Here is a 12,203-nt window from a genome sequence, read left to right on the forward strand (position 1 = left end):
GACACTTCAGTCGAAACTCACAGTTAAGCATATAGACCGATAAAATTATCTGACCCGGTGGGCATAAGTAAAACTAAATTATGATAGCACACTAGCGCCCTCCTGTCAATATCCAACAATTATGGCATTCTCTATGTCTAAGTAGGTTATTTATATTTTCTGACAAAACTAACCTCTCCGCAGTGCCTCTCTTTAGTGGCCCACATCAGATTGTTCCACTATAGGTACTCATAACTATATTTTGATTTTTTGATATGTGTTTTTTAAAGGAATTGTGATGAGACGCGAAGCGCCAGTAACAAGACGAATATTTAAGATTCTATTTATTGATTCAATTTGAACTTCGAACTCACAATGAAATGCAGCACAGTAAATCACAAAAAGAAAAAAATCTCAAACCTTTTATATTCTTAATATATAAGTAACATTGAAAAGGGAATTACATAAACCAGGTATCCGCTACGAACATCGATAAAGTTGACAAAGGACAAATATTTTTTTAAGTTATTTTGACATCGATTTTCGGCATCTGGATACATTAATAATGCCTTCAGATTGAATTTGAGCAAAAAGTTTTGTTTAAAAAAATAAACGGTTGGCTTGTAGTTAATTAGATTCATTATTAAAAATACACAGCGGTTATTTATGCAGAAACTTACGTTATACACAGTGAATAGACTTATGTAAAATGTCGTACAAGCCACGGGCGGGCGCTTACACCTTTTTCGTTACGTCGCAGTTTAAGCGAATACATTTTTTGCTATTTGTTACAACGCCATCTGTGTTTATTTTGTGAAATCTTTTGTCATTTGCAGCGCAACGAAAGAGGAGTTACAAAAAGCGCCGTGACGCCTCTGATATGACTTCCTTTACGTAGCAGCGCCACAACGCCCGTAAACAAATAGATAAAGTGTATATAAATTAGCTTATGTAACAAATAAGCTTAAATGTATATAATACTGAGGCAGAATTACATCTTAACTACGGCGTAACATTAAGTGTGGTACGTGGGATTAGACACGAGCGCAAGCCCTTATTTTAAACGGACGAATGCGATATATAATAATATTTTGCTTTATATCTATGTATCTGACGCTAAAACATCTATATAATGTATTACTTTTTGTACATCTACTTATACATAATCGTACATACACTCACTAAGCTTACCATCTTTGCGTGTGCTCACAATGTGCGCGTCTGTCCGATACAGTCGCCGTTTAGTCTGTGACAACTGTGACTAGATATTGCAGCTTCGGCAATGCTTCCAATGTGCCACAGACCAATGCATTTTGCAACAGTGACGGAGCACAGTTTGAGTACACGGGGTTTTAAGTGGGAACTATGAGTATTGTCCCGCGGGCGAACAAAGATCAAGAAGTTTAAAAAAAGGAAGAACAAAAAAATATAACCCGTAAATAATAATCATGATCGCGCATCAAATAATAACATTGACTAGAACGACTGCAGTATTCAGGGTTCACCCGCACCGGCTTTGCCGCCCGAACCTTCGCTAAGTACACAATAATTATTAAAATATATTTTCGCATTTTATTACATAGAATTCACGTTATGATCTACCTAAGTTAGAAAAAAAGCGGGTTTCAAAGAGTAAGAAATTTTAGGTTGAATTATGTACGCGGAGCCTATATACACAGCGTACAATGGACGATTTGTTCCACTCGCCCAAGGGACAACGCCACGCGCATGTCGTGCAAGAAAGACGAAACATTTAACTAAAATACTAACGAAGTTGAGATCGAAAAGTCTTAAGTGTTTAATATCGTAGAAGCTTGAAAGAGAAAGACTCGCATTGGACATTATCACTTGGGCCGGGGCCTCGAAAACTTAATTAAAAAAACTACAAGGTGACTTACGACATCTAGGGACACTAGATGAAAACTTATATCTAACCTTAAAATAAAAAATAACGGTGCAAACATAAAGTAACAAAATATATAAAGTAATGTCATCAACTAACTTATCTATCATATGAGAGTTTGCGAGTACCGCAAAATGTTTGCCGACTAATCACACAAGCTTTTAAAATGTTAATTACATCTCTAATCCCCGCCACCGGACGCGAAGAAGTCATAGAAAGAAGTTAACACACACATTCATTCCATAAAGAATTAATTTTTAGGGGACAAAGTACGCGGGACACGAAACACAGGGGCCTACGGGGGATTCCTAGCACACATCACGAAATATCTCATTTTACACTAAAAACTCGCAATAAACATGTTAAATAAATAGCGCGATCATGTTTAATTGATAAAACAAATGCTTAAAAATAAATTAAAGAAAATGGATGGTTTAGTAAAAGATAGAAGAATATAGAAGAGTGAAAGAAGTGAGTCCGGTGGGAGAGGGGAGTGTGTGGGAGGGACAGGTGAGGGTTTACTCCTTGACTTCGAAGTATTTGTAAGTAGGGTTCTCGTAGCCGTTGATCTGCATGTTGGCCACGTGCCGTTCCTCGGGGGTCGGGGCCACGGCGCCGGTCTGCTCAACCTGCGAAAGCAAGGAGACTTTATTATTGGGTATTATGATGATTGCGAGCTAACAAGTTTTCCAATGCTTGCACAGACCGAACACATTTCTTTTGATAAGTTTGAAGTACGATCCCTATTTAGATATCAACAGATTACTTAATAATCGTCAATCTCTGTAAGTACATAACACTTTCAGTAGTCTACGAAGTCTTTTTCTTTTCTATACAATTTCAAGTGAAGTTGTTATCGCCTCGCCCGGCAAGCGAGCATTGAGTAGCTTTAGAGTATAGGTATAGCATAAGTCCATAAACATATAGATGCTTCTGAAGACATGATTTCTCTTTATATTGGGGCTTACAAATATGCATGTGTATTATGTGGCTGTGTTCATAAACAACTGGTGCGTTTACAGTTTTCTGCACATCAACTAAGAGAGTACAGATGCTATGTACGAGTAGTTACCTGCACGAAGCCCTGTGCGGCGGGGGCGCGGTCGCGGCGGCGGGCGACAGCGAGCGCGACAGCTGCAGCGGCGGCCAGCGCGGCGCCACCAACGCACAGAGCGGGGTACAGAGCACCCGAGCCGCTGCCGCCGGGAGAGCCGCGTACCGTGTAACCCTGCAATAGTAAACAATTGTTATCACGATTAAGATTAAGTGGATATTTATGGAGTAATTAGTAAATAAGTTAGTTCTGTAAAGAATTGTTGAAGATTGATTGTCAAAACAAAAGGTTGAAGAAAAAAAAATGTAGTTAAATGACAAATGAAGGTACTAACGGGCTGCGTGTGTTGCAGTTCGTGTTTGAGAGCATGCGCGGGCGGCGGGGGCGCGCGCTCCTCCGCCTGCTCCAGTGCAGCGCGTAACCCTTCGCCCTCCGTCTGACGACAGAAACACCAATAAGCAACCAAACATATTACTCCATTACATAACCTTTGTTTTGCAATGTATAAGCACGCCGTTGTTACGTCTTCTAAGGTCCAGTAGATCTGTGACTGAAGCGGCTAATATGTCGATTGACAATGAAAATAAAACGTCTTTCAATGAAATCGTGATCACCGCTTTGGTAGATGGTGTACGACGGTAAATAAAAAACATATGCTTCTAAGTGTGTATCGACAGATGTCATGTCATGTCAACTTTATGTCATATCATCAACATGTCTTAAGGAAGTTGTATATCGCACCTCGCTGGTGGATCGTCGGCTGGAGGTCTCGCCGATCTCGCCGGTCTCAGTCTCGGTCTCGGTCGCCTCCGTCACCGTGCTCGTTAGAAATTCCTAATAATGAAAAAGTTTTTTTTTTACAAAATTTGCACAAAACATACTCATGTTAATGGTTTCTGTGACTTTATAATGTTGCTCTGGCAACTTTTTGATGCTAATGCGACAAAAGTATCCCATTTTAAGCAATCCTCGATAATGTACTCACAGTGGTAGTAGTTTCCTGCGTGTAGGCCATGCGCGTGGTGGCGTCTCGTGCTATGGCGGGGGAGGCGGGCGAGGCGGGGGAGGCGGAGGTGGCGGGCGGTGCGGGGGAGGAGGGGGGAGAGCTGCGGGCGGCGGGGGCGGGGGCGGGGGCGGCCGTCGTCTCCTCCGTCTCGTTCACCTCGTTGGCCTCGTCGTCGATCTCATCGCTCTCTTTCACGCCATTTGAAGTCTGAAAGGGATAGAGTTATGTGATAAGATTTAAAACAGATCGCATACTCAAACCATTAAAATAGCCAAATGCTGGCGAAACTTGCAAAACTTTATGACTGTCCTATCACAGTTTATCTCGCGTGCCTGCATGGACCAGGGCACTGTGAACAACTGCTTTTCTTTGTAGTACACACCTTGATCCGTTCGTTCTGTATGTCCTGTCGCTGCCTGGTGCGCTGGTCGCGCTTAACTCCGAGCTGATCCCGTGCCGCCTGCTCGCGTTGCACCTCCGCCTCGATGCGATCCAGTAGCAACTCTTCCGCCTCAGGGGTCATCGACATCAGAGACACCGCCATATCGTCTTTCGATTGCATCGACTGAAACGTTAAGAACGATGTTGGAGTGCTTGTGATTGAGACAGAATTTGTCAATGACGGCACACGTTTGAAACTTGCTCTTTCTTTTTAAAAAGTTAGACATAACGTACCTGGACGTAGTCCTCAATAGCGGTTCCAATGCTAGCGTAGAGGTGTGGGCGGCGGCGGAGCGAGGACAGAGCACGTTGCAGGGCGCGGTCGGCATCCTGTCATCGTAAATTTTTATATTTAGTATCCAAGCAAATACTAAATAATGTGGTCCTAAATATAAATCATTTGATTAACGAAGTGATTCGACCTGTAGACGGTCAGCGGCAGAGGCTCGTTCGGCGGCGGCGGCTTCTCTTCCAGCAGCTGCAGCGCGGCGCCAGGCGGCTAGTGCACCGCTACGTTCAGCTGCAAGTGCTCGCACCAGCCGCTGTAGGCATTTCTGGACACGATGGGCCTGAACAAATAATTACAAATTGTGAAATAGGCTTCTCCACATAACATAGACTACTACACCAAAGTGTATTTCATGACAACTTACATTGGGCGGTGTATCGCGGAGAGAGCGGGTGTAGCAGGCGAGCGCAGTGCGGCGGCGTTGAGCCAGATGTGCCAGAACGCGTTGTTGGTGCAGTGCGGCTAGGCGGCGACGCTCCGCCACGCCTTCTTCCTCCAGAGACTGTTAAAGCAATAGTAAATATTAGACTTGATGTTCAGTGTTTTAAGATTAAAACTCTATTTACGGCTGCGAGAAACAATTCTGTGGATGCGCGCTTCCACAATTTAAGTATGGCAAGATTTTACTGTATGTAATAAACACTCCTCAAAAATGATAGCAGCATTTTCAGCATTCTACGATAATCTTCAGTCAAGATTTGACCAGCAAATATTTAGCACATTTATATAACTTTAAAATTGTTTACCTGAATGTTGGCTTGGAACTTGGCGGTCATACGTTGTCGGAAGGTCTGCGCGGCGACAGGGTCGGTGCTCATCATCTGCTGGTAGCGTTCCTCAAGTTCCGACCACTCCTTCATCACCTTTGTGATCTGCGACATCGAAGTTTCATTGTAAATTATTAATCATGCTTTCTAGAATACTTTGAAGACAATTGTTTATTTTCTCATTGGATTATGCATAAGATGAAAACAACGATAGTATGATCAATTATCAATTGTGAATTTTGTTTTGTACCTTCTCGCGGTGAGTTTCCTCAAGGCGTTGCTGGGCATCCTTGTAACTCTGGTGCTCTGTGCGAGGGTCGAAGTGTGAGAAGTAAGGGTCCGAGGTAGCGGTAGATGCCTATAAGAATCGGGACAATTGTTAAAACACTAACTGGAAATCGTGGAGCAATTACTAAGAAAATGGCTCTCAATTTAATGTCACGATGTCGCTAGTCGAGAATGTAACGATTTAACACAATTTGCCTATTGAAAAAGTAATAATAGAATGTTATGTGAGCTGAGATAAGTATGTCTCAAAAAATCAAAAAATTCTTGATTTTATGTTGAAATTGGAAACAAACTCACCGCAGTGGTGGATGTTGTCGTGGTAGTGGTAGTCGTGCTGGTGGTAGAAGGCGGCGAGGAGGTCTCGGGCCGCGGCCAGGCGTTCTCGTCTCCGTCCGTGTAGTCATCGTCTTCGGCGTCGTCGTCGCGGGACAAGTCAGTGTCTTCGTCTTCATCCATGTCTAAGAACGTTACTCAATGACTACCAGTGCTGTTCTTTAGTCTCACGAAACCGTTTTAGTTATATTTGATAGTATTGGAAGTAAAAAATGGAAATTTATTTGTTCTATTTGTAATTTAATTTTTTAAAAACGATTTCATTACATATATTTACATAGCTACTTTATATAAAATAAAATGTTTGCTCACCGAACTCACCGTCATCTGCATCATCATCATCGTCATCATCGCTCAAGTTGAGTGTATCATCATCATCATCGGTGAGTCCAGCGTCTTCATCATCCAGCAGTTCATCATCGCGCTCATCCATCGCGGCGGAGGCAGCCAGCATCTCTTCGCCACCGGGGCTTACCGGTACACCGACGTCCATTGGCTTATGCATCTTGACATTTTCTATAATTATTGTATTAAATGTTAGCGATGGCACTTCAAAGAAATCACTTGTTATTTGGATACATAGAAAAACTATTGGGTGACCAATTTCAGTGAAAAAGTAGTTTAAAACTGAATTGTTAACGTATATACTTCATTTGAATACCACCGTTGCGTTGCCCACAACAAAAAGACAGTAGAATGGAGATGACACTAACGCAAGTTATTTTACGCAAACTTAAATGGGTAAACTTGCCTTTGAAATGTTTGGGGCAGCAAACGAACTCGACACCGGAGAAGAGGCTGATGCCGCAGGGCAGAAGCATAGCAAAGGTACGGAGTCGAAGGCCTCGTTGTGCGCATGCGCGGCCCGCAGTCGCGTTCCAACGTGCGAACTGCCAGCAACGGCTCTGGTTGTGGATGTGGTCGAACAGGCAGCTCTCGGGCACCAACAGCGCGTCTGATTGGAATGGACCTTCTGCCGACAAATAGTCTTTGTAGTTCTTGTGTTATTGGTAGTAAACATCAAATTTGAAAGAACAGTATAATCGTCTATATCGCATCGGTACCTACAGATTTAATTTTAAAGGGATCATGGGACCGTTGTCTCTTACCAAGATGTACAATTTTACATACAAGGTTTATATATTAAACGAAAAAGTTGCGTTGAGGAATTACTGTTTACTAAACTTTCTCTAATCGTATTTGATGATATAGTGTGGTTAACTATTTTACTGATAAATAACTTTATTAATCAGCTATTTCTTTATTATATTCATACCAAGACAACGGAAAGGCTTGACCCAGCGGGTGACTTTGCATTTGGCGGCGTTGCTGGAGCCGAGCTTGCACCAGTTGCTCACTTTGACGTAGTGCGATGCCTCCACGATGTTAGTGATGTCGTGACTGGGATACACCTGGAAACAAATATAATACACACATATTTGAAAAATTATGCGGAATCTAGTATTTTTAGTGCATAATAATTATTGCAGTCCTGATAAATTTTCTTATATCTTCGGTATCTTTGTTGTGCTAGTTGTGTAGACCAATTCCCTTTGAAGTTATTGGCTTTCTGTCGCAATTGTCTTATCGCATTTTCTATCTTTAAAAACAGAGATGTAAAAGCCTAGAATTATGTTCAACAATTCTAAACTCCTTTCATCATTTAATTATAAATGGATCAAGTAACGAAAGTCAGGCTGCGGTTTGATTTCGTTATGATTGCTAATTGTTTATTTGACACGAGCCAAACAACGCCCCGAGTCGATCCAGCTTTGACTAATGAATTCTCTCAACATAAAGCCGATGAGTCGACGACCTACTAAACAGAATAATTAATGGAACTTTTCGCATGATGAATTATAAGCATTAAGATTACGCACAAAGATTAATATTATAAACAAAAAAGTTAATAGAATGAGATTTATATCATTTTATTAAAGAAACAAACGCTAAATCTTTAACTTTTTACAAGACATATTACGGTTCAGAAATAATGACTATTCTATCCAATACACACAAATGCATCTTCTACTGATTAATAAGTAATTTTTTTGAAGAAGAAAAGAAGGACTACTACGGCAGGATAACTCTGAACATGAAATTTTAAAAGTTTACCTTTTTGCAATAGTCGAGTATTTCCATCTTGTCCTTGAGGCAGTTATGAGGTTTGGTGGTGAGGTCGGGTGTCCAGCGGCCGGCGGCGGACATGTACTGCGGGTGGTAGCTAGAGCCCGCATCGCAGAGCACCGCCACCTGCGGCTCCGCACCGCTGCTTGCCTGGTACGAGAAAGGGAATTAGTCAATTAGTAGTTCTAGGCAACATTCTCATGACTAGACATGCTTATTCACTTCCTCTGGATCGCCAGTCATTAGTACATTGGCTTTCGTATTTGTTCTGATATCATGTACAAAATGCGCAAATCAGCTAAATTTTTTACACAATTCACACATTCAACTTCATTCACGATGAAGATAAAGTTAGTAATATAAATTAAAATTATAGTTTTTAGTGTGAAATACATTTTCAGATGAAAACTGGTTTTAATAGCTGCTTATTTAAAATCATATATTGCGTCCGTTATTGCTCATGTCATTTTAATTCCAATAAATTTTCAATGAAAATTCTTTTATAACGCTTCTTCCTACTTGATCGAATACATTAGCGTATAAATTATAATAATTTACTTTGTTAGCGCTAAAAGACTCTTTATTTTATGTTCTTTACCGTTAGAAATAACATTTAAATGTAAAAGTCCTATAAGAAGATAAAAAAGGAAGTCCACTCCTCGGCTTTGACAGTAAATAAATTTCTTTCTTCCAGAAATGCCTTTTATGTCGGTGATAAAGAGCTCGTTTATTTTGAAGAGTTCGGATTGACAAGCGAATGGACCGCGCCGGGGACACGATTAAGATATCGCTGTAATACGCTACGCGGCTTCTTCTAAATATTTTGCCTAAGAATTTTTACTGTTGTGGGTTCAACTTTCTGGAATTATTTCATATAAAACTTGCGGTTTTCTTTGTGTCTAGTCCGATTTTATTGTATAATAGTTTGTAATTCAAGTGATTTGCGGAGCATAAATCTTCTTAAGATGTTTGTTTACAACACTATAAAAAAGTGATTCTTGCAAAATATAGTAAATAATTTTCAAAATAACTTAAATTAAGTTAATAATTTTGTATTTCAGATAAAAAAAAAAATACCTGATCGTTTATGGGAACTAACCATCAAGTACTTTGAAAGGAAGTACTGTATCTAAAATAATCTATAACTAGTTGTCAGATCTGTCTAGACATCGGGGATTGTTGTCTAGTCGGCACTATAGATTAGTGAACCGTTCCAGACGTACAGGTCGTTAACCTGTTACTCTGATATTGAGCTTCTAAATTCTAAAGCAATATCATCACAAAGAATTTTAAAAATATTTCACAAAGGGTCCCGTGTAGTTTAAGGAAACTTATATTTTAATAATTGGTTTACATAATACCAATACAGTTGGATAATAGTGCTCAAAATCAACGCTGGCATGCAAATTACATAATGTAAACAATAACTGGCGCCAGTGAGCCCATACTGTCTATGACAGGGCAGCGCTTTCCTACTGTACTAGAATAATGTAAGCTGGCCATTAGGCATAAGTTTGTTCGGTGTGTCATTTTTGAATTTCAAATCTTATTTATATAGTTTTTAATTAAGTTATGGTATATATGTATAGACAACGTCTAACACTAGTTTAATCGTTTGATGACCTTTGATATATTTGTTGTAGACTAACTTAATATATTTGAAAGTCAAAGTTCGAATACGAGAGTAAAGCCCTTTGTGAAGTATGGACCTAAGTCCATACTTTTGCTTTAATATAATATTTTATATATTTTTAATACTTTTTTTAAACTTTTGTTTGATTAATAAAATTAACTAAGCAAATCTATCAATTTTAAACAGCTTTTTCTAAATGTTTTTATCGCAAAGTTCATCGACCCTTAAAGCTTTTATAGGGTTTTCCATTTGAAAGCAGATCGTTGTTTTATTTGTAATCAATGGTAACGCGATAGCCACATGGAAACGGGGGCACAATGACAAATACGGCGGTTTACCCCACGCGAATAAAAACGTACATAGAACATGCTTGTAGAGATCGGTTACACGATTTTTTTACTATGACTCTGTAATTGTCTTTGTTTAAGGTATGAGATATTTTACCGTTAATATTAGGTCCTTACATATGAAATTGGCGTTTTTCGTACTTGCCACTTTAATCACGAATTTCTCCTCTTTGGTAAGGAATTCCAAATTAAAATTTGTACAGCTATAGACTCATGTATTTGTGGTTCGATGACCGTCATTCATTTGTTTTTTTTCTTCTGTTTTTTTCTGTTTGCGTCACTCATTTTACAAAATGGAAAACTTAAAATATCGCATTATTTACGAGTACGAGTTCCGCCGTGGCACTAGTGCTGCGGAAACGACTCGAAGGGTGAATGATGTGTATGGCGGTCGTGTTGCAAAAGAAAACACAGTTCATTTTTGGTTCCAACGTTTTCGTTCTGGAAATTTCGATCTGCAGAACAAGCCCCGTGGACGGCCTGAGACTCAAGTTGATAATGAAGAGTTGAAGGCTATTGTGGAAGCGGATCCATCGCAAACCACGTCCGAGTTAGCTGCAGGCTGCGATGTTAGTGACAAAACTGTTTTAATTCACTTGAAGCAAATTGGGAAGATTAAAAAGCTTGAAAGGTGGGTACCTCACGAATTGACTGAAGCAAACCGGCAAACGCGCGTCGACTGTTGCGTTACATTACTAAACCGGCACAATAATGAAGATATTTTAAATTGAATCATTACCTGTGATGAAAAATGGGTTCTTTACGATAATCGGAAGCGCTCAGCGCAATGGTTGGAGCCTAGCCAGCCAGCCAAATCCTGCCCCAAGCGAAAATTAACCCCAAAAAAGTTACTTGTAAGCGTTTGGTGGACTAGTGCCGGTATTGTTCATTACAGTTTTCTCAAATCTGGCCAGACTATTACGGCTGATGTCTATTGTCAGCAATTGCAAACCATGATGGAAAAGCTAGCGGCTAAACAACCTAGGCTGGTCAATCGCTCCACGCCACTGCTGCTTCACGACAACGCTAGACCACACACTGCGCAACAGACGGCTACTAAATTAGAAGAGCTTCAATTGGAAAGTCTAAGACATCCTCCGTACTCCCCGGACCTTGCTCCAACAGATTACCATTTTTTTCGAAATTTGGATAACTTCTTGCAAGGGAAAAAATTCAACTCCGATGGGGCAGTCCAAATCGCCTTCAAAGATTTTATTGATTCCCGTCCGACTGGTTTTTTTAGTAAAGGGATCAATGAACTACCTATGAGATGGCAAAAGTGCATAGAAAATAATGGTTCATACTTTGATTAATTAAATATATTATATTAAAAAATATTCGACTTTTTGTTCCTCCCATACAAAACGCCAATTTCATATGTAAGGACCTAATATAAAAAAAAACATACTGTTATCTTTATTTCTTCAAAGGGGATGAGAGGGAATCCTTATTGATATTTTTGGTAAAAGTATGTTTCAGTGGTGGCTGATGGCCAATTTTATCATCCATATAAAGAATCCATTGAATCAATTTATTTCAAGTTTTACTAACTGATTTTTTACGTAATCTAAATCTTTTACGGAATAATAAAATATTTATTTGTAGTTGAAGTTGGATCGGATAAACATTACCCGGACGTAGGCGTATGTTTCACTAAAATGTTTACTTCGGACTCAACATGTGTTCGTATTTGTTTTTCTACTTCGTTATTATATTTGTTTTGGAAATTCTATATGTATCTAATTCTATATGTATTACATGGTTATATTCTTTTCCCTTAGAGTTGTTTTCCTTCTAAATCTTGAGAAGCAAGTTCAATATAAGATGTAATTGTTAAGTTTCTTAAAACTTCCCACTTCCCTAAAACATCCGTCAGTAAACTAAGTAACAACTTGGTTATCAAGTAACATTTTAATTAACGTCAGACAGAATAAAGACTGAAATTTGTAGTTTAAGATCCAATCCTTCCATCACATAAGACCCGAATGCACTTAGTAATTAAGTTAAAGTCTTAAACACTAGGAACTAATTCAATT

General features: G+C 39.5%; 1 protein-coding gene across 3 annotated transcripts in view; it reads right to left on the reverse strand.

The window, feature by feature from the left end:
- Window positions 1–310: 310 nt before the first annotated feature.
- LOC106713953 (amyloid-beta-like protein) overlaps window positions 311–12,203 on the reverse strand; it is an 88,193-nt gene continuing 76,300 nt past the window's right edge. The window contains exons 2-17 of one of the 3 annotated variants that reach the window (XM_045680878.1): window positions 8,176–8,337; window positions 7,337–7,472; window positions 6,812–7,030; window positions 6,373–6,576; window positions 6,025–6,185; window positions 5,690–5,797; window positions 5,419–5,544; window positions 5,037–5,174; window positions 4,806–4,952; window positions 4,618–4,713; window positions 4,325–4,507; window positions 3,922–4,149; window positions 3,678–3,770; window positions 3,271–3,372; window positions 2,955–3,110; window positions 311–2,511 (exon numbers count right to left, since the gene is read on the reverse strand). In XM_045680878.1, coding sequence (XP_045536834.1) covers window positions 2,401–2,511; window positions 2,955–3,110; window positions 3,271–3,372; window positions 3,678–3,770; window positions 3,922–4,149; window positions 4,325–4,507; window positions 4,618–4,713; window positions 4,806–4,952; window positions 5,037–5,174; window positions 5,419–5,544; window positions 5,690–5,797; window positions 6,025–6,185; window positions 6,373–6,576; window positions 6,812–7,030; window positions 7,337–7,472; window positions 8,176–8,337 — 2,370 coding nt within the window. In that variant the 3' untranslated portion in view covers window positions 311–2,400. Of the gene's footprint in view, window positions 2,512–2,954; window positions 3,111–3,270; window positions 3,373–3,677; window positions 3,771–3,921; window positions 4,150–4,324; window positions 4,508–4,617; window positions 4,714–4,805; window positions 4,953–5,036; window positions 5,175–5,418; window positions 5,545–5,689; window positions 5,798–6,024; window positions 6,186–6,372; window positions 6,577–6,811; window positions 7,034–7,336; window positions 7,473–8,175; window positions 8,338–12,203 lie in introns of all 3 variants that reach the window. The other 2 variants (XM_045680879.1, XM_045680877.1) reach the window with 2 other exon arrangements.

This window comes from Papilio machaon, chromosome 14 (genome assembly GCF_912999745.1).
Source record: "Papilio machaon chromosome 14, ilPapMach1.1, whole genome shotgun sequence".
Lineage (NCBI taxonomy): Eukaryota > Metazoa > Arthropoda > Insecta > Lepidoptera > Papilionidae > Papilio > Papilio machaon.